General features: G+C 37.4%; 1 protein-coding gene across 1 annotated transcript in view; it reads right to left on the bottom strand.

Moving 5' to 3' along the window:
• Positions 1 to 212: 212 nt before the first annotated feature.
• Positions 213 to 22,606, bottom strand: part of LOC120538325 — a 148,791-nt gene continuing 126,397 nt past the window's right edge. Inside the window, exon 8 of the mRNA XM_039767789.1 lies at positions 213 to 13,161. Coding sequence (XP_039623723.1) covers positions 4,858 to 13,161 — 8,304 coding nt within the window. The 3' untranslated portion in view covers positions 213 to 4,857. The remainder of the gene's footprint in view (positions 13,162 to 22,606) is intronic.

Here is a 22,606-nt window from a genome sequence, read left to right as displayed (position 1 = left end):
TCATGATATCTTCAGGCGGCATGGTGGTGCAGTGGTAGCGCTGCTGCCTTGCAGTAAGGAGACCTGGGTTCGTTTCCCGGGTCCTATCTGCATGGAGTTTGCACGTTCTCCCCGTGTCTGCATGGGTTTCCTCCCACAGTCTACAGACATGCAGGTTAGGTGCATTGGTGGTCCTAAATTGTCCCTGGTGTGTGTGTGCATGTGCCCTGCGGTTGGCTGGCACCTACTCGGGGATTTGTTCCTGCCTTGCACCCTTGTGTTGGCTGGGATTGGCTCCAGCAGTAGTAGTTAGGTTGGTTGACTGAGTGATATCTTCAGTCACATGTGCATTACATGCCTAGCAACCACTTAGCATCTTAGAGACCAGACACAAACAATGGAGGCGCCAATGAAAACCTGAGGCATGAAATAGCGGTGCTCATACAAAAAGCTAACACATAAAAAGGCGACTGAGACAATTCCATAAAAAGGTTAAACATATAGATAAATGAATATATAAAATGGAACCAGAATCATTTGTTTAAGTCTTGCCTTCTGTCTCTTTTCAGAAAGACATTATCTGCTCTGCCTCCGAATGCTGTTGACATTCACAAGTTCAAACGTTTTCCACAAGCATTACTGCCTTCACACATACAATTTACTCCTTTTCAATAATCAGCTCAGAGCCTTCTGCGTTGAAGCCTGTAAAACTCGTCCCTTTCCTGAAGAAGCCAAACCTTTTCTCTTTCATTTTGACTAACTTCTGGCCACTTTCAAAATTCCCTTTTCTATGTAAAACCTTACAACATATAATCTTTTGAAACCCACTGGCACCCCATAAATAGCTGGTTTCTTCTTGCATCCATTATTTTTGGATAGACTCTTTTTCCCTGTAACCTTGTAATGGATTATGTGGGTTTGAGAATGTAAAGATAATGTATGGATAATTTACCCACTAATGGTCACTTGTGTTCATTCAAACTACATACATTATCTGTCATCTGACAGTGGCTTTCTCACTACTCCTAAGTCTAATTGTGCAACACTTACTTATCTTTGTGGTCACCACTCACTAGATGTCTCTACTGGGTCCATACATGATTCAGATTAAGATCACACTTAAAACATCATTTGAATCACTTCCACCTGAAACCGACTTTGCTGTACTGGCTGTATAGGTGCTGTTAATATTTTGTGGTATTTTCTTACAGTTAATCCACTGGCATTAAATCATGTTTACTTGTATACACTCTTTAAAGATGGTTTCCTTCTAATGTATTATATATTAGGTGATATTGTACTAGGGTACTTTGTAAAGTGCTTTATGATAGATTACTCTGTGATAGATGCTATATGAAATCAACATGCATGATTTAATGAGGCAGATGAAGACAATGAAAGGTAAGCTGAAGAAGGCATAGAGTACAGAAAGAAGCTGCTGCCACTGCCAGAAGGGGCATACAGCACAATAATAAATAAGAGCTGTAACTTGACAGCATTAAACACAACATGGCCTCTTCATACACACACACACACTCACACTTACACAGGGCCACTTTAGAACCAGTAATGAACCGAATATGGATGCATTTAAAGATGAGGAGCAAAGCTCTCTCAGATATGGAACAAACATGAAAGGTTCACAAAAACAATTAGGGATTTGAATTTATGAAAGTGCATCAGTGATCCGGCAGTGCTAACCACAGTGCCATTCTGTTTTGGAACGAAAACGTCCATTGATAAGCCTCTCCTGCATATGTTTTTAAATAAAAATGGATTTTTAGGTGTGCTATTTTCTTATTAGTGTTCAGTCATTTTTTGATATTCCTGTGTTCTTCAACGTTAATATATCCCTTCTCCAGAGCTACAAAAATAGAGTCACGTAACTGTACTTTACTAGAAATCCTATATTAAAAAAAATCTTGTAAGAATTGAGACAGGTAATTTAAGTCATGCTTAAAGGCTGTATTGAGAATATGTGGTTTATACATTAGGAAAGAAGATATCAGAAATGTCTTATATTATTTTGAAAGAAACGCAACAGACCAAAAGTGCAGAAAAGAATTCTCAAAATGACTTTAAATTACAAAGAGTAGTGTAGAGAAAACAACAGCCGAGGCGCAATATGTGTAATGGGAGGTGGCTCAATTACATATGTATTGGTGCAGCGGTTAGCTCTACTACCTGACAGCTTCAGGAGTCTGGGTTTAAAGCTTGGCCCAATCAAAGTCTATGTGGAGTTCCTTCATCCCAGTGCAAGCTTTTCTTCAGGGCTTCTACTTTTTTTTCTTTCATCTCTAAACCAGCATTACTTAAAATATGAGTTGGTTGCAGGTTGCTCGCGTTGTGTTGTATTTAATAGTAATGGGGCACGGATAGTTTGCTGCAAGTTGATTAAGCAATCAACATTGTTCAGATGATCGTCCTCAATTTCCCACTCCTTTGATGATTGTCCATGATTCTCCAATGAACCCTGCCCCCTTCCAGCATTCAACTAGGAGTGCTTCTCAAAGACATTAAAAAGGGCAAGATTGGGTCGCAACAAAAAAGTTTAAGAATCCCTCTTCTAAACACATGCTTGGGAACCCTAAAGCCAGCTTAGGTTTGGTTCCTGTCTTGCACCTGATTTCTTGGTCCCTGCGGACCCTAAACTTGGATTAAGTGAGTTTAGAAAATGAATGGATGGATGGACATATTTGCTGTTAAGTTTTTGCATATTTTCATAAGCTTTTATGTGACTTATCATATATAAATAATAGATAAGAACAAACAGTAAAATGCATCAATAACAATGGGATTGTGTTATACAGAAGACAAATACTGCATTTCCAAACTAAGATGGAGCTCAGATATGAAGGTTTTAGAATTAATTTGATATCCTGTAAGTGTGTGTCCTCAGTCACATCTGTAGAAGGTTTAGTAAGAGGAGAAGTCTTTTTTTGTCTTAGTCACCCACCATTTTAAGATGAGGATTGGGTGACAGAAGGTAACAGTTTGCCTGTCACTGAGAGTCAAAATATGATGCATGGATTTCTGACAACTGAAATTGGTCATTATTCTGACATCTTTGTTAAGTTATAAAAGAACAGGTCCAAGAAGAGAATGTACTTGTAGGTTGTTGATTGACTGTGTCCATTTCATGAGTTTTGTTTAGGAAACGGTTCATTCTAACTTTTAGCTAGAAATGAGAAATACTCTAATAAAATATGTCCTTCAAATACCATCTTGATCTCTGACACAGTAGAGTTTGCTTTTTGGTTATTAGGTTTCTTGAAAGTGTGGATTTCTGGAGTTTTACTAAATGTTACTGGACATAATAAGTGTCTCTTGTTGAAGGATGGATCACATATGTCATCTGTTTCTGGGATTTCCACGCTGTAAAACAAATTAAAACTCAAAAGTAACTTAAAAATAGAAATTTCAGAATATTTCAGACAAATAGGCTCAGCGCGATGCAGTTTAATTAATGTCTCGCATAACAGAGATAAGTAAGAAAGCAAGTTTTATGAATAACATAAGCCTCATGTTGGAGAAAAAAAGCTTAGATGCAGAGCAACTCATAGATTCTGTAATTGTCCCAATGTACTATAGTAGATTCAATTTCAAACTCAATAGGCTCACAGTCCAGAACAGACTGAAAATCTAAATCCATGCCTGGTTTGCTAGGAGCCTCATATTCCAGATCAAGTTGACAAATTGATTGTTTTTTAGATTAAGTATTGGTTTCAGGTTCCTGTTTAAAACACTTCACTAGGTATGATACAAAAAACAAATTCAGATACCACTTCTGGTTTGACTACATCTCTTTAAATTCTAGGGGAAACTGTTTTCATTTCTGATACAGACTTCAAATTTCAGAAAAATAATGGATTCTGCAGTGGTTGAGGATTCAGTATTAGTTTTGCTTTGAATAAATGTTGAGATTCATTTGTGACTTTAGGGTGAGTACTTATTATTGCTGAGAATCAAAATAGTTTCAGGATTTATGAGGCTGCCACACTCAAGAACAGATGAAAATCATGAAATGGAAGTGGCTTAGGGTTTTTACATTTTTGAGAACACTGAGATTATAAGCAATTTCATGGATGAACATTCAAAGTTTTACATCTTGAGGTCCCAGAGTGCTTACAGATTCAGGGGAGTTACATTTCAAAAGTGTCTGAGTGGCTGTAGCAGTCTCAGGTTTGATCCCTCAAGAGAAGCAGGAAGTTCTGTAGGTAATTCATATTCTGAGCTAGTGGACTCAGATTGTGAAGTAAGTTTTTGATTAACATTGATATCACATTCTAGAATGGCCTAAGATTGAGAAGTGGGTGTAGATTTAGAAATACTTTCCTTTTCCAGGCTTTTCTCAAAAGACTTAGACTCAGAACCTTCTTCTTCTAACAGATGCTGATATTCCTGACTGGTTAGAATCTGAAACCAAATTATGACTTAAAGATGCTGCTGGATCAACTGAAGTCTTACATTTAAGAGTAGTCTGACATTCTGGAGTGTTTTTTTTGTTTCAAGAGTGGTGTCACATTCAAGAACCAATTGGATAAATAAATCTATTTCTTGTTTCTTAGTAGTTTCACTTTCTGAACAGATGTGCTTGAGTTTTAAATTGATGCTGAGACTCTAGAATGGATCCAGACTCAGTGTTACTAAAGCGCAGTTTCTGGTTTCACAGGAGTTGCATGTTCAAGAGTAGATTGAAATGTTGGCGTAATTTCAGCTTCAAGGCTGGTGTTGCATTCTAGATGCAAATGAGAAAATAAAGCAGTTTTGACTTTGATAGGAGTCTTATTTTTTAAAAGCATCTGAGGTTGTAATGTAACTTCAGGTATGATTTGATTCTCACATTCTACTGTAAACTTAGAATTTGAAGAAAATTTATCAGTGATCCTCCAATTCAGAAGTGGTTGTTGATTCAGCAGTGCTTTCATTTTTTAATAGAGTCTGAGAAGTTTCAGATCTCATGGTGCTGCTGGCCTGAAGAGCTTGTGCACCTGAAGCAATTTTCATTTTCATTGGAATCTGACATTCAAGAGTAGATTGAAATACTGGATTGACTTCAGCTTTAGGGCTGGTGTCACATTCTAGAATGAAAGAAGAGAGGATGGTGGTTTCTGGTTTAATGAGAGGCTTACTTTCAAGAATTGAATGAGACTCTGATGCATCACCTGGTTTAAGAGGGTTCAAAGCTTCCATAGTAAGTAGAGATGATGAAGATGCTTTGTTAACGAGGTTGTCTTTGCATTTTAGAAAAGACTGAGATTCCAAATTGCTTATGTATTTTACAAAATCTTCACTCTTTAGCAGAAGGCGAGGTTCTGGAATGGTTTCAGTGACTTCCGATTCACTCCTGTTCCCATATTCTAGATTTTTACTTTCTAAAAGAAAGCGAGATTGAGGCTGTAAAGGAGCTTCTGCTTTGACAAGGTTCTCAGATTCCACAACAATCTTAAATTTTGAAGCAGGTTCATCATTATTGGGTGTTTCATATGTCACAATATCTTGACATTCAGAACTGATTATAGATTCAGAAACAGATTTGCTTTCCATCAGGCAATGAGACTTGGGTGGGGATTCAGATATAGTGGTGCTACATTTCAAAACAGATTCACAGTTGTCAGTAGTTTCTGATTTGTCAGAACTGTTATGTTCAATAGAACATTGACATTCTGAAAATATTTCGGTATCAAGACTTTTGTCAGGTTCTGGATCCAAAGGTGTGACAAAAACAGTTTCTGGTCTAATGTATGTCTTACTGTCAAGGAGAGATGGAGTCTGTGTTTCAGCTTCAGATTTGACAAGGTTCTTAGATTCCATAATAACCTCAGATTGTGAAATGGACCTATTATTAATGGGGAGACCACATTTCAGAAAAACCTGAGATACATAAGAGGTTGTGGACTCAGAAGTAGTATCAGTTTCCAACAGATGCTCTGATTCTGGAATGACATCAGGTTCGGTTGTGTCACATTCCAGTGTCACCTGAGATAGTAAATTACATTCTGGTTTGATGGTAGTATTACTTTCTAATAGAGATTGAGATTGTGATGTAGCTTCAGTTTTGACCAGTATTTCAGATTTCAAAATACCCTCGGCTTGTGAAGCTGGTTTATTAAGTACATGGACATCACTTTCTTCATGAGGCTCAGTCTTGGAAAGGCTAATGCAATCAGTAGGGGTTTCACTTTCTAACAGAAACTGAGAATCAGAATTGACTTCAGATGCAGTACTGGTGTCATCAATTGGGACAAATAGAGAGTCTACAGTGGTTTCGTTTTCAGTAAGTATTTTATTTTCCAGAAGATACTGAGATTCTGAGTCCATTTCTGAAGCTACACAGTTCTCCATCTTTAAAGGAAACTGAAGCTTTGGTGTTATTTTATGGCTGGAATATAATTCAAATTTCAGGAAAGACTTAATTTGAGAAGTGTTTGTGGTTTCAGTAATGGTATCACTCTCTAGCAGACATTTGTATCTAGTGTCATATTCGGTGAGGTTACAGTCTAGAACAGATTCCGAGTCAAGAGATATTTCAGGCTTCAACAGAGTCTCATAATCAAGAGTAGACTTAAATTCTGAAGTTATTTCAGCTTTGGGCCTAGGGTCACTTTCTGGATCCAAATGAGAGACTAAACCAGCTTTTTCTTTTGTGATATTTTTATTTTCTAAAAGAGATTGAGACGAATCTTCAGGTTTGACCAGGATCTCAGACTGCACAAAAGCCTCAGATTCTGAAGCAAGTTTATTATCAGTGCTGATCTCACATGTCAGAAAAGCCTCATATTCAGAAGTGCCTGTAGACTCAGTAATAGTTTCAACTTCTGATTGATGCTGATATTCTGGAATGGGTTCAACCTCTATGGCATGGCAGTCTGAAACAAACTGAGAATCAAAAACAGTTTGATTGACTGGAGTCTCACACTCAAGAATAGATCGATATTCTGAAGCAACTGCAGGTTCTAGGCTGGTGTCATATTCTAGATCCAAAGGAGATGCTAAAGCAGTTTCTGCTTTGACTGGAGGCTTACTTTCTAAAATTATCTGAGATTTTGATGTGGTCTCAAACTGATCTGACATCTCAAATTCTACACTGAGCTCACTTTGTGAAGAAACTATATTATTGATGGGAACTTCAGATGTAGTTGTTGATTCAACAATATTTTCATTTCCCAATAGTTGCTGAAGTTCTGCAGTGCTTTCAGATTCAGTGGTGTGAATGTCCAGGACAGAGTTGGAGTCTGCAGGTGTTTCTAATGTGATCAGAGTCATCTGACACTCAAGGGTAGATTGCAAGTCTGGTGGAATTTCAGATTCAGGACTGGTGACCCATTCTGGATTCAAACGAAAGACTAAACAAGTTTCTTCTTTTATGATAGTTTTATTTTCTAATTGAGACTGAGACTGTGACAGACCTTCAAGTTTGGCCTGGTTCTCAGAGTCCATAAAAACTTCAGATTTTGAAGCAATTTTATTATTAATGGTAACTCCATATTTCATAAAAGTCTCAGTTTCAAAAGTTCCTGTAGATTCAGTAATACTTTCAATTTCCAATGGACTCTGAGATTCTTGCATGGCTTCAGATTCTATGGCATTAGAATGTGGAACTAACCAAGAGTCAAAAGTAGTTTCCAAGTTGACTAAATTCTCACACGCAAGAATAGATTGATATTCTGGAGGAATTACGGCATCTAGGCTGGTGTCACATTCTGGATCCAAATGAGATACTAAAGCAGTTTCCGCTTTGATTGAAGACTTATTTTCTAAAATTGTCTGAGATTTTGATGCAACCTCAAATTGATCTGACTTGTCAGATTCCACACTGTACTCACTTTGTGAAGAGAGTTTATTATTGATAGAAGCCTCACATTTGAGTACTGCTTGAGAATCAGAAGAAATTGTAAATTCAACCGTATTTTCACTTTCCAACCACTTCTGGCATTCTACAGTGGTTTCAGATTCAGTTGTGTTACAGTCCATGGTGGATTTGGAGTCTACAGGAGTTTCTGATGTGATTTGAGCCTGACATTCAAGAGTAGATTGAAAGCCCAGAGTGATTTCAGCTTCATAGCTTGTGCTACATTCTGTATCCAAATGAGAGACTGAAACAGTTTCTTCTTTGGTGATTGCATTACTTTGTAAAACAGACTGAGACTGTGATGAATCTTCAGGTTTGAAAAGATTTTCAGTTTCCAAAAAATCCTCAAATTCTGAAGTACATTTACTATCAAAGGTGGCCTCATAATTCAGAAAAGCCTCAGATTTGGAAGCTCCTATTGACTCAGTATTAGGTTCAATTCCTAATTGGTGCTGAGTTTCTGGAGTGGTTTTGGATTCTATGGCATTAGAGTCTGGAAAAAATTGAGACTCTAAAGCAGTTTCAAAGTTAGGTGGAGTGTCATGTACAAGAATAGATTTATATTGTGGATCAGCTGGCACTTCTAGGCTGGTGTCATATTCTAGATCCAAATTACATACTACAGCAATTTCTGCTTTCAGTGGAGGCTTAGTTTCTAAATTTGTATGAGATTTCGATGCAGCTTCTAATTGATCTGACTTCTCAGATTCCACACTGTACTCACTTTGTGAAGAGAGTTTATTATTGATGGGAGCTTCACATTTGAGTACATCCTGAGAATCAGAAGTAATTGTAGATTCAACCATAATTTCACTTTCCAAACACTTCTGGCATTCTACATTGGTTTCAGATTCAGTTGTGTTACAGTCCATGGTGGATTTGGAGTCTACAGGAGTTTCTGATGTGATTTGAGCCTGACATTCAAGAGTAGATTGAAAGCCCAGAGTGATTTCAGCTTCATAGCTTGTGCTACATTCTGTATCCAAATGAGAGACTGAAACAATTTCTTCTTTGGTGATTGCTTTACTTTGTAAAACAAATTGAGAGTGTGATGAATCTTCAGGTTTGTAAAGGTTTTCGGTTTCCAAAAAAAATTCAAATTCTGAAGTACATTTACTATCAAAGGTGGCCTCATAATTCAGAAAAGCCTCAGATTTGATAGTTCCTGTTGACTCAGCATTAGTTTCAATTTCTAACTGATGCCGATTTTCTGGAGTGGTTTTGGATTCTATGGCATTAGAGTCGGGAACAAATTGCGACTCTAAAGCAGTTTCAAAGTTATGTGGAGTGTCATGTACAAGAATAGATTCATATTGTGGATCAGCTGGAACTTCTAGGCTGGTGTCACATTCTGGGTCCAAATGAGATACTACAGCAATTTCTGCTTTCAGTGGAGGCTTAGTTTCTAAAATTGTGTGGGATTTTGATTCAGTCTCAAATTGAACTGACTTCTCAGATTCTAAACTAAGCTTACTTTGTGAAGAGTGTGTGTTATCAAAGGGAACCTCATATTTGAGTAGAGCCTGACATTCAGAAGAAGTTATGGATTGAATAGTTTCTTTGCTTTCAACAAATTCTTGGAGTTCTTGTTTGAGTAGGTTCTCAGATTCTACAAACATCTCAAATTCTGAAGCATGTTTATTATCAAAGATGACTTCACATTTCAGAAAAGCCTCAGATTCAGAAGTGCCTATGGACTCAGTAATTGTTTCAATTTCTAATTGACTCTGAGATTCTAGAATATTTTCAGGTTCTTCAGTATTAGAATCTGGAATAAATTGAGAGTCAAAAGCAGTTTTTAAGTTGACTGGAGTTTCACACTCAAGAATAGATTGATATTCTGGAACAACTGCATGTTCTTGACTGGTGTCACATTCAAGACTGAAATTAGATAATACAGTAGTTTCTTTTTTGCTGATAGTTTTATTTTCTAAAGGAAATTGAGACTGTGATACACTTTCAGGTTTGACTGGGTGCTCAGATTCATTAATATCCTCAGATTGTGAAGCAAGTTTCTGCATAATGGTGAGCTCACATTTCAAAAAATCCTGAGATTCAGCAGTGGCTGTAGATTCAATAATGATTTCAGTTTCCAATTCAGTAGTGTTACAGTCAAGAACAAATGGAGATCTTAAGGTACTTTCTGGTTGGGTTGCAGTTTCACATGGAAATGTTAATTGTAATTCACTTTCATCTGCTGTTTCATGGCTGCTGTCACATTCTAAAGCAGTTTCATGTTTAGTAAATATCTTGCTTTCAAGAAGAGTTGGGGATTCTGATTCATTTGGATGTATTGAGGTCTCTAGAAACAATTCTGAAGCAATTTCAGTGAATTTGTAATTGTAAAGGCCTGTGGAGTTGCTAGTAGTTTCTCCTTCCAATATATTCTGAGACTCTGGGGTCATTTCACCTACAGTCATGTTGTAGTCTGGAAATGACTGAGAGCTGAAAGTAAGTTCCGGTTTGATGGAAATTTCACGCTTAAGAGTAGGATGACATTCTGGAGTAATTTCAGCTTTAGGATTGGTGTCACAATCCAGAACCAATTCAGAAACTAAAGCCTTTTTAGGATTGGTGGGATCTTCAATTTGTAAAGATGACTGGTATTGAGAAGCATCTTTAGATCTAACCAAATTTTCAAATTCGACTGCAAACTCGGATTGTAAAGCAATCTTATTATTGCTGTGAACATCACATTCCAGAAATGAGAGAGATTCTGAAGTGCTTGAACATTCATTTTCCAACAGGCATTCATATTCAGGAGTGGTCTGACTTTCAGAGGTGTAGTGTTCCAGAACAGTTTCAGAGCCTACAGCTGTGTCTGATTTAAATAAAGTCTCACATTCAAGAGTAGAATGAAGCTCTGACTCAGGGCTTGTATGACATTCTACAACCGTGTGACAGAGCAGAGCTTTGTCTTTGTTAATGTGAGTCTTATCTTCTTCTTGAAACATCTGTGACTGCAATGCAGCTTCAGGTTTGACTGGGCTATTAGATTCTACAATAAAGTCATCTGACAGAGATTCAAAAAATGTAGTGGGTTCAGAAACAGTTTCACTTTCCAAAAAAAGTTGAGACTCAGGATTATGATCAGATTCAGTACAGATGTCTTCTGACTGGACAAACTGAGATTCTGATGCAATTTCATATTTGATGGAGGTCTCTGGAATAAGCTGAGTAGGTTCATGTGAAGAACTCATCACACTCTCCATGATAAACTGAGAATCCAAAACAGGTTCAGAGTTAACGAGAGCCTCACATTCTACACAAGACTGAAGTCCTGATGCAGGTTCTATTTCCATTGACTTGTCATATTCAACAATGAAATGCGATTCTGAAAAAGTTGGGAATCCATCAGAGATTATGTGTTCCATATTAGAGTCACATTCGTTTGGGAAATCATATTTCACTATCAAGTTGCTTTCACTAGCTGAATCACTCACTGACAGAAAATCTCCAACCTGTGAGACTGTAGATTCAAAAGCAGAAGGAGAGCTTGATTCATTTGGCTCTTCAATCTGAGATTCTAGTTTAATTTCAGATACAACCCTGATCACTGTTTCACGGTTTATGTCCAGTTCATACAAAAAAGTCTCAGATTCAACTTCATGCATTTGATCAGAACTCCCCTGGTATTTGACAGCTTTCTGAGATTCCGCAGCAGATTCTTTCTTTGGAGGTATTTCCATGTTAGCATATGTTTTAACATTTTCAGAATATTCATTAGAAGTATTATCTTCCAGCAGAGGAATCGGTAAATCTGAAGGGGCCCCATGTTCAATAAAGGCTTCAGGCCCCAGGGCAGGCTCAAGTTTATGTCCAAAGGCCTTGTTACAGACTAAAGCAGGATTATACTGTATGATACTCTCAGATTCAGCAAAGGACTGGAACTGATGATGTTGAGCAGTTTCATATTTTAGGTTGCTGTCATAAACAGGACCAGAGTCAGGATCAGTGGCATGATGTATAGAAAGGTCTAACATGGTGTGCTGTGGCAAATAGGGTTTGTGTTCCCAGACACATTCATCTATTATCTCAGATTCAGCTGCAGTCTCATAGTCCAAACTGGACTCTGACTCTGAAGTGGACACAATTTCAATTGCCGTTTTACATTCCAAAGACAATTCAGATTCTGAATTAATTTCCAGTTCCAAATGAGTCTTGGACTCCTCTTCCATTAAAGCTTTCATTGATTCACACTGCAAAGCCTGTGAGGCAAAATCTCCAGCATGCAAATCATATGTCATTTCAGACACAACCATGGACACAAGCTCAACTGAATCTTCAGCTGGAGTCACATGTTCCATGAAACACTGTGAAAGATCTTGCAGTGTTATGATGGTGTTGCTAAAGACCTCAGGCTCAGTTGCACTCTTCAGTTTCACAGCTGATTCAAGTTCATCTTGCTTAACAGTTACACTACTTTCATTTCCAGATGCATGGTATTGAATAATACTACCTTCAATCATTTTTTCATTTACAGTAGACAAAAGTGTGGCTTCTTGTTTAAAATGCACTTCAGACTGCTGAAGAAAATTATCTTTGGCTATCATCTCATTTTTAATCACAGGCTGTAACTCTATGGTAGGTTCATTTGTAGTACTTGCTTCCAGGTGAGAGTCTACAACTGTAGATTCCACCACTGTCAAATATTCAACTCCAGACCATGAGTCTGTGGTGATTTCAAATCTAGTATCCTTTATTGAAGGAAAAGGATAAGAATATAAGGCTTCAGTGGATGGTTTAGTTAAAAGATTTCTTTTTTCCTTATGGCTGTCTTGTAGTACAACTTCACTTCCATGAGTACTATTTATTTTGGTTTCTGCACCCTTTTCTGGTTTTGAAACATCTTGTAAGAGGAAATTCATTTCAATACCTCTGTTGGGTGTTAAATCCACTTTGGTATCTAATCTGCTTTCTGAGCATAGTGGGATTTGCATCTTCTGAGAGATTTCAAAAATATTTGTTTGTGAACTAGTCAATTCTTGGTCACAACTCATCTGTATAGTCTCGTCTGAGCCAGACTTTACATTTTCTTCTTGATCATCTGTTGCTTCCTGTGTGGTTTCTGATTTGTTTTGCATGAGATTAGTTATTTTAGGCAGAAGGAAATGCTTTTGTTTCAAGTCTTCTGCTAACAACATTGTGGTTTGCTTCCATGTTGAGAGGTTATCTGAAGATGAGTGATCCTCAGACTTGGTAATCTGTGAAAAGTTGACTAATCCCTGAAAAATATTGGCATGCACTCGATCTTGACTTGTTGATTCACTTTCAGAAGAGCTTTTCTCACTGAGTGTGTTCATCATGAGCATCATGGTTGAAGGTTTCAGCTAGAAAGATAAAACAATGTAATAATTGGTGAGGGGAAGCACACTCTTGTGCTTTTTTGTTGACTAATACAATGACTGATGATAACAATGCTTTGGTAATTTATGAAATTATCGCATTGATAGTAATGGCTTCTAAAATTAATATTAAAGAAAACATTACAGTTTGGCTAACAAAGGTTTTCATTGCAGTTGGTCTTTAAAACAAAATAAAATGTCTTGTATTAATGAAATCTCTTCCTTAGCCATATCTAATATGTTTTCTGTTTTGTACTCTTTGAATGCATAGTAGACCTGGAGATTTAAATCCATAAAACAGTGTGGTACTCTTCTTGTAACTCCAGTATTTTTTGAAAATCAACTAAAACCATATTATGATAATCAATTTCTTATTTCTACACTAAGTTCCTGTTGTTGCTTTCCAAATCATAAAAATTCCCTACCTAGCCAACAACAACTTCATCAGAACAGAAAGGGACAGAGAGAGAGTAAAATAAGATGGTTATGACCAGAATAGGCAAATGTGGTCAGTGCTGTGATACAAGAGATAAACCTGTTTGGGAGATAAGTAGCGTATTGTTTGAGGTCATGAAAAGAGAAAAAATAGAAAACAGGCAAAATCAAAACCAGAAAATCACACAAAACCAATTGCTCAGTTCAACATTTACTCAAACAAGTCTTAAAGTAAATATCCATTTCCCTAGAACTGCAAGTCTGTGAATCCAAACCTTAGACACCAGTAATACTGCATGTCCATCATTTAAAATGTCATTTAAAATGTCATCAGGCTGATGTCACAAATAACTTTATCAAGGACTAGCAATCAACGCTGTTAGCTCCAACAATTTGGCTGCGACCATGAAAAGTATCTGATTTTGGAATTAACAAATGTTTTTTCCATTTCTTATGGAATGTATTATTCTTTGGTTGCTTGTTGTATATGCTTTATTTAATTTAATAAATTAGTTGAAATATTATATAATATTAATTTATAGTCTTTGTTATTTTGGCCAGAGATTTTATTGGTTCCTCTCCACCTTTTTGGGCCTTCTGAGTTTTTGGCTTCTGGCCTTTTTAAATATAATTGGCCTTTGGCTGTTTTTCTGTATTTTTATCCTAAATCATAACACGAGAAGTGTGATTCTTTAAGTGTGAATTTCCTTAGAGTGTTCTGTAATTCTTCAGATTTACTTCCGGTTATCTGTCAGAACTCAGGGAGGGCTTAGGATGTAACAATCTGCCTCTAAAAGGAGCAACAGCTACACATCATCAGCAACAACAACTTCATCAGAAGAGATGGAGAGAGGGTAAAATAAGCTGGTCATGTTATAGCCAGAACAGAAAAATTTGGTCAGTGCTAAGGTAAACACGAGATAAACCTGACTGAGAGATTAGTAGCATATTGTTTTGGGGGAGAACTAGAGAGTAGACAGAATCCAGGTTAGGTCAAAGCCAGAAAAACACACAAATCCAATTACAGAGTTCAAATAAGTCCTAATCTGAATATACTTTCCCTAAAACTTTGAGAAACTGAAAGGCTAGTTTTTAGTTTATGAATCCAAACCTGAGATGACTGCAATACTGCACATTCATTATATAATGCCAACAGGCTGATGTCACATATAGCTTTGTCAAGGACTAGTATCTGTTAACAGTATGCCAGCCACCATGAAAATAATGCAGAAAAAGGTGACAGCCATGATAAAAACAATACAAAAGGGTGCCCATTAGCCCAAGTAATGATAAAATGTAAACATTATAAAGAAAATAATACCTGTACTGATGCAAAGAGACAGTAAAGATTTTTTTTTTAACAGTCAGGAACCTTGGGATGAAAACAAAGTTGATATATTAATATAGGGTCAGAAACGGTAAGACTGGACACTAAATAAAACCTGTGGTAAAGAGACATTCCCCATCTGTTCATCAACCCTGAATTCAAAATAAATGCAGCTATATACATTTGAGAACTATCGCCAAAACTGGAATACCAGTATGTGTTGACACCAAGTCTAAACCAAATGAAAAGTAAAAAATAACAACAGAATTAAAATCTGCATGGTACCAAACCCCTACTTTCATCACAAAGAAGTGATTAAATGCAGAATTACATGCAAGCTAAAATGAAAACTTAGCTTAAAAATAACAATAAAGAAACAATAGTGAAAAATTAGAATATTAAATATTAAATGGTAGTAAAGGTAATGACAGGTAAGCGAGTCACAAAGCAGTCTTATACATACAATTGTCAATTGTAATTCACATTTATTGATTTCTTTGACAAACATACAATAGGGCATTAGCTGGAAAATATGTTATAGGACTATATTAAGTGCAGAAGAACAAAACATGACTTTAGAAAACATTCAGTACATTGTGTTTTTTTACCAGTAGACAGTATGCTTACAGCGAAAGCATTAAATTATTTATTTAAAAGCAATGAGATGCTTTAATGGAGTGATACAAGAAAGCAGTCAGACAGGCTTGGTCAGTAAACACTAAGTTCAACAAAGTGACCAGAATCTAAAGAGCTAAGTGTAAATCATAGTTTGTAATCCAAAAAGGATAATGTGAAAACAAATACAATTGATCAAAAAGCTAACATTCATATGCCAAATGAGACTTTTTCTTTCAGAAAACAAAGTTCAAACTCTAAATGGGTGTTGGTCTTCTAAAGACTACTAGTATAATATTGACCGCACACATGATGCTGACCTGGCCACCCCAGCAGTTTGCCTTTGTTTCCTTTATTACATCCGGTAGCCGCCGTCTTGTTTCTACCTCTCGTGATTCTTATTGTCCTCAGCTAGTGGCAGACATTTAAAAACCAAAAATTTCCCACGAGGATGCCGACTTGCTTCCTCCATTGTAAAGGCAATATGATGCTTACCTTAGGCAGCCACAAAGCCCTAACAAGCAGGGTCCTCCAAATTCTCTGTTTTTTTTTTTTTTATCCTTGCCTGTACATTTCGACTATGACTTTTGAGTCGCACTCTTGTTTTGGTTTCTGATCATTAATCTTCCCGGTTCTTACCCTTTTTTTCAGTAGTATCGATGTTTCTCCTAGCTCCAAAACTCTTGCTAGTATTCCTAGCATAACAAGTCTGTTTCAGAAAACAGCCCTGGATGGAGCACTAGTCAAAAATGATTTATGTGTAACAATAGTACTACTACAATAATAAAACAAGAGGGTGCAAGATGGGATTTCTAAATTCTTTGACTTATTCTGGAATCATCAATTGATTATTAATGTGAAGAGTTCCATTCATGGTAAATATCCACCACAAGTATGTTCAGATCACTCTATTACAAATAATTAGTTAGTAATATGATTAGGTTTTATTTAACTACTCATTTTACAATAATGTTTGAGTTCCTTTTTCCCTCAATCCTCAAAATATGACATGATCAGAGGAACCATACATACTGTACAGCTTGGTAGTGTATACATACATTTTTCTGAGAATGTTGACCTAAATGGAGAGTGAGATGCGAAGCATTTTCTTGTGAAGGTTTTTGTTTAAATTGGCATTCTGATTTGGATAGCATATTTTGCTACCTTTTGCGTATAAGAATTAAGTTAAACAGCTAATTGCAGTATTATCATTCATCTATACCTAAGATCATATACTGGGGTACTTTACGGATTTCCAGGTTCGTTCAAAACTGTCTAAGTTCCCATTTTTTTTGGATACTATTTTTTCATGTTTTCTTTTTTCAAATAGTTGTTTAAATGAGCTTTGAAACTTGTTGGTTTATTCTGTGTGTGGATATAGTGTTTAGCAGCTACTGCTGTTTATTAAATGTTTGATGTTTTATCGTTGTCACCCTGATCTCTGCTTACTAATGTTTTTAAAAACTCCAGAAACTACTCTTGATAATTCACTCATTTCTGCTACCTTCTTACCTCTACACTACCTATAATGTCTGTCTCGCAATCTTGGGCATAATATGAAATTGATTAGATCCACAATCCCACTTTAAATGGCAAGAAAAGTCACTTTAAATATTAAGCAACCTCTTTGACTGTGTGGAGGACTGCCAGCTTCTTATTCCGGCCCTCACCCCCAGGCCGCCAGGAGGAGCTCTCCCGACAGCAGGATCGTGCCCCGAGTTCCAGCAGGGCCTCATGGACTATGTAGTGTTTATACACAGCCCTGCTGGATACCTTGGGGGCCACGGGGAGTCACTGTAGGGGGGCTCGTGGGCTCTTATGTGCCCTATAACCCGGGAATACGTCACGGTCACGTGACAGGAAGGAACGACGTGCTCCCGGGTTGAAGAAAAGGACTGTTTACCCTGACCCGGAAGGAATAAGGAACTGTGGACTGATTGGGCAGGAACACCTCTGGGTCAGGGTGTAGAAAAGGACTCTGGGAAAGCCCTGAGACTGAGCTGAGCTGGGAGGTAGAGGTGAAGTGTCTGGGCGAGGAGGAGAGAGTATCATTGATTTTTATCTAGTTTATGAATAGTGTGGAGGGTGCTTTGTGCACATTATTGCTAATTAATAAAAAGTCTTGGACTTTTATCCAGTGTCTGGAGTGGTACCTGAGGGTTGAAGAGGTGGACAAGAGCGTTATCTGCAACAACTGTAACATAACAAATACAGAGCATACCAGGTAATAAAAAGCATCTTCAGGATTTCAAAATGTGATTTCTCATAAAATTAACAATAACATGTTTACAACACCTCAATGTTTCATGTCATATTTTAACAGGTCCGCTGTGTGTGCTTATTTTGTAGCCCTAGATGCAGTGTCATTGCACAATCTTGTTGTATTTTCATTGTTTTCTGCCTATGGGGAGCTAACAAGATGTAGATGCTTTAGCTTTATTGCAGGAAGTGTATGTCTTACTTTTTGCGGCAGTGCTGTGGAGTGGATTGGGTTTTTTAGGGGGACTCAAAGCACATTCAGCCTTCTAAAGGATGTTAAACTGGACCACACTGACTAACAATCTGTGACTTGCTTGACAAAAGTGAGTCAGCATGGGCATGTTGTGGGAAGTCTTTATAACCCTGCTTTCCTGCCTTATCTAATCCTAAAGTTAAAGGAAGTGCACCAAAGACCAGGACCTAAATAACACCATTGGATAATTAAAAAAAATGCAAACTCTTTCATGTACATTCTGGTCCGGCAAGCATATTTTGGGCTTGTTTTTAGCATTTCACAGTGCTAATATTTCCAGCATGGTTTCAAATTGAATGACTAGTTAAGTAATTGCATCCATAGAAATCCATCTTGACTCACATATATACACACAGAAATCATTACAGAAGTGGCCAAATTGTGTTTTTAGCAAGTGTAAATCCATAAAAAGTTTGAGGTTGGATTTTTGACCCTATAAAAGTACTCTCCCAATACATACCAATTATACAGTACATTTCGAGAAATGTACATAACAATATAAATGTAGTAAACAGATAAGATCATGAAATCCTGGACTTATACTTGAGTGACCCTTTATTTTAGTTTCTTGTGAAATTGAGCAAAATGTTTTGTAGATATGAGCAAATTAAGTTTTAACTCATTCAGTCGATTCATCTTTATTCTCAAACAGCTTTTTTCTCTAATTTAGATCATGTCGTTTGGTCCAAGGTGAGATATTGCATTATGGAGGACACAAATTCAGACTGGAGCTGATTATAACAAAGGATTTTAGGGTGGCTAAGCAATAAGCCTTTTCCTGTTAGTGCCATTTTTGAAGGGGCAGAAATAATAGTATCCATTTTAATAATTGGTATATAATTTGTTGCTGCTAGATTATGAGAAATGTATTACATGATTTTTGGGTAAAGAAGACAGAAGTTTCAAGGTAAGGCAGTAATACCATGCTTGGCGCCGAAGAATGTCAGTATGTTGCAGGCTAATTAGCTAGCACAGTGCTTCCCAACCACTTTGGTGTAACAACCGAGTTTTTCACATGCCAGTGTGTATGTGGCCGACTGTCACCCCTCTGTGGATATAGCTGGCCAACTCCCTCCATGAATTTAGGGCAATCCACCAAACTGGTGTGGAGGGCTTCAGGTCACGCATAATCACCAGAGCATTGGAGAGTTTGATGAATCAAGCATGATCATCATCATCGTCATGATCATGAAGTGAAATACAGTATATTTACATATTAAGTGTTCTATCTAGCTGTCATTTTCCCCACATTTTCTTAAACTCCACCCATTTCATGTTTTAAAAACATAAAGGGGGATGTGTGCATAACTTGGACTGCTTCGACATTCAGATCTGCTTCCTGTTTGCACCCAGTAATGTCAGGACAGGACACAAGCCCTGAAACCCTGAATTGGATTGTGAGTTTGAGAATATTTTGCTCGGTTATCAAGAAAACGGCATTCCCCACAGGGACAGACGAGGACAATGAACAAGAGTCATTCCCATTAGAAATAGAATTTATCATATTTCATCCCCTCCTAAATGATTTCAATGGTACAAATGTACAAGTGTACAGGCCAGGAACTTCAATATTAAGACTCCACTGTCTACACTAGTTAAATGGAAGTGCTAATTTCTGCTAATTTTTCATGCAACTTGAGATTAGGGGGCCAAACTGTCAAGGCACGTGAGCTTCATTTCCATGCTACTACATGATGGCATATGGGACTGAAATATATCTGAGAAAAGTCCTTCTGCCTGCCAACAAAGAACACCAAGTACTCATTTGTGCTGATGCACAAGAGAAAGACGACATTAAGCTGAAGGAACTCATTAGCGAAATGACTGGAGCAGAGGTTAATGGCACATCAAGCATATGTCACCTGGCTCCCTAGCACCGGCCCACACATTGTCACTGTGGATAATACCTTGATTTTCATTTATAAAAGTGACAGCCCTCAGTGGGATTTCTCAGAAGAAAGCATCTCTACATGTACTATTGGTTGCCAATTGCTTTTTGATTAAATTTCCCAGTGCTAATACAATCTATGACTTCTTCAGCACATCCTTGCAACTTCATGTAATCATACTGATTTTCATTTTATTTTTTAAGCAGAAGGTTTGAAAAGCAATCCTATGACTGCTGTGGTAATAAATAAATGAGACAGATTCAGCATGGTGCTACACAACAGATGGATATCACATGACCTAAACCTGAATGGGACACCAGTCACACCCATGCACACACATCCACACTCTTTCATAAAAATAATACCTATGTCTTAGGGATGGAGGAGGAAAGCAGTTACAATGAGAAACCTTATATGAACATGGAAAAGAGAAGCAAACTCCACATTGGGTATTATTTATGCAGAAATTGAGCTTGAACACCTGAAGTTATTAGATCCTAAGTTATCAGATGTAAGATCAGTAGGGTTTTAAGGATTTTTTCAGCTATTATGCTGTTCTTTTAATCATTGTGCATCTATGCCAGCAGCCATACCATAAGCAACTCAGAAGAGGTCATCCATCTAAAGTGGGGCCCGGTCATGCTCAGGCCCAACTAATGTTTGTGTTGCTGAGGTCAACGTGGTAACGCTTACCCTGTGGTCTGTGTGTGAATCCCAATGCCCAAGTGCAGAAACAGGGACATTGTGCTATGAAAATGCTGCCATTCTTCAATGTCTTGACTCTCTGTGGTCATTAAAGATCCCTGAGCATCCTTCTTAAAGAGCAGTGTGTCTGGGCTTAATTGTCCACCACAGCCTAGTCATTCTGGCCCCCTAATTATCCCCCGTCCCTAACTGGCTATCTCTCTCTTCTCTTAACCACCTAAAAGCATTAGTGGTGGTTGAAGTGTCTCCCCAGTCTCTATGTAAGGCTATTTGAGAAGCGAGAAAAGCGCTGTATAAATATAAGTAATTGTTATTATTATGTGTAGGTAATGGTAACAGCATTAATAAGGAATACCTGTTAAAGGATCTTAAAGTTTACTAAAATGAATTGAGTTAACTGAGTATGAAGGATACGGTTAACTGTACTTTATAATGGGATAAGTTTTTGACTGCATTCCAGTCAGCCCCTTTACATCACTAGTACTAATTTAAACTTCCTACCCATTGCTAGAACTTCCTGCATAAAACACTCCAATATTGGACACATCCTGTGAGATCAAAGGGACAATGACAGAAAGAAAAGAAAGAAACAGATAGAAGCTGGCTAGTCCTGGCTGGAGTATGCATGAGCAGTGAATCATTAACCACCCCCCATCAGACTGACCCCAAGCAAATCTAGATGGTTATTTATTAATAAATTTTGAAGTCAAAGAGGTTAAAAGCATCAAAATCCACCAGTACTATGAACGAAAGGATTAAGTAAGGCCCATTTAGTATCGTGTTGTGCCTCAAAGTGAGGATTTCACAATCAGGCTCTTAGAAAACGCTAAAAAAACACAAATAAAATAAAACTATGAAGCATGGAAAATGGGTAGCTAAAGAAGAATGTGATTGTGTGGCTCACTCCTTAAGGCAAATATCTGGGTTATAGTGAGATGCATGCTTTTGGCTGTATTGTGTCTTAAACTAACACTTGAACTAATATAAAATAATCCATTCATCATCCAACTAACTTAACCAAGTTCAGAGTTGGGAAACTAGCAGCATCAGGCACAAGGCAAGAACCAGCTCTGGATGGACATCAGTGCATAGTAGCGCACATTCATGCATATATCCTTAAAAGGCTAATTTAAAGCTGATAAGTAATATAACACACATTTAACTGTAATGAAGAAAATAGAAGCACCAAGAGAAAAATACAGAGAACATGCAAACTCCACACAGACAATGATCTCCTGACTCTACAAGGTAGCTTGATTAAGTGCCTCCCAATATTAAATGATAACATAACAAAAAAAACCTCTCAAACCTTAATTTCAGGACCTGAGCCCATCCCGGGGTGCAAAGAAGGCAACGTCTCTAGACAAGTTGCCAGGTTTATTGCAGGGCCCACTTGTACATACTCAAATGTTCCAATTTGGAATCAACTTAAGTCATCTATACCATGATAATGAAGTAAATTAATTTAACAAATTGATATAAAAAGGAAAAGAAAAACAAATCTCTTTGTTAAAAAGATTGTGCCTATCTGTATAAACAGCACGGTGCAGAGATAAGAAAAGAAGACTGCCAGAGGCAGATAAAACAACAGTACACATCCTGTGTGCAGAGGCTCGGTGAGATTTTTGGGAGGTTATGCTGATAAAAGTAGTTCTGACACTCTCATGGAGAGATTTGGAGGTGATGGATTACCTTAAGTAACATCCTCAGTAATTGTATGCCTTGAGAAAGCAGTTCCTTTTATTTGATGTCCTGGCTCACCCTGGCGTCTTTGCAGGTTACGCAGTAAGGCCTGAAAGTAGCCAGTGGGAGTCTGTTGAATGGTGTTAAATGATAATCCAGCTGAGCTTTGTTGTATGCAGCTTTATTTAGAGACAGATTGTTCAGTCAGTCATTGTACAAAGAAGAGACAAGAGTCAAGAGTTTGTCTTATTCCAACTATCCCAA

This window comes from Polypterus senegalus, chromosome 1, assembly GCF_016835505.1.
Source record: "Polypterus senegalus isolate Bchr_013 chromosome 1, ASM1683550v1, whole genome shotgun sequence".
In the NCBI taxonomy this organism is placed as follows: Eukaryota; Metazoa; Chordata; class Cladistia; order Polypteriformes; family Polypteridae; genus Polypterus; species Polypterus senegalus.
Note: the sequence above shows the minus strand (reverse complement) of the source record. Positions and strands in the feature narration are given on the sequence as shown.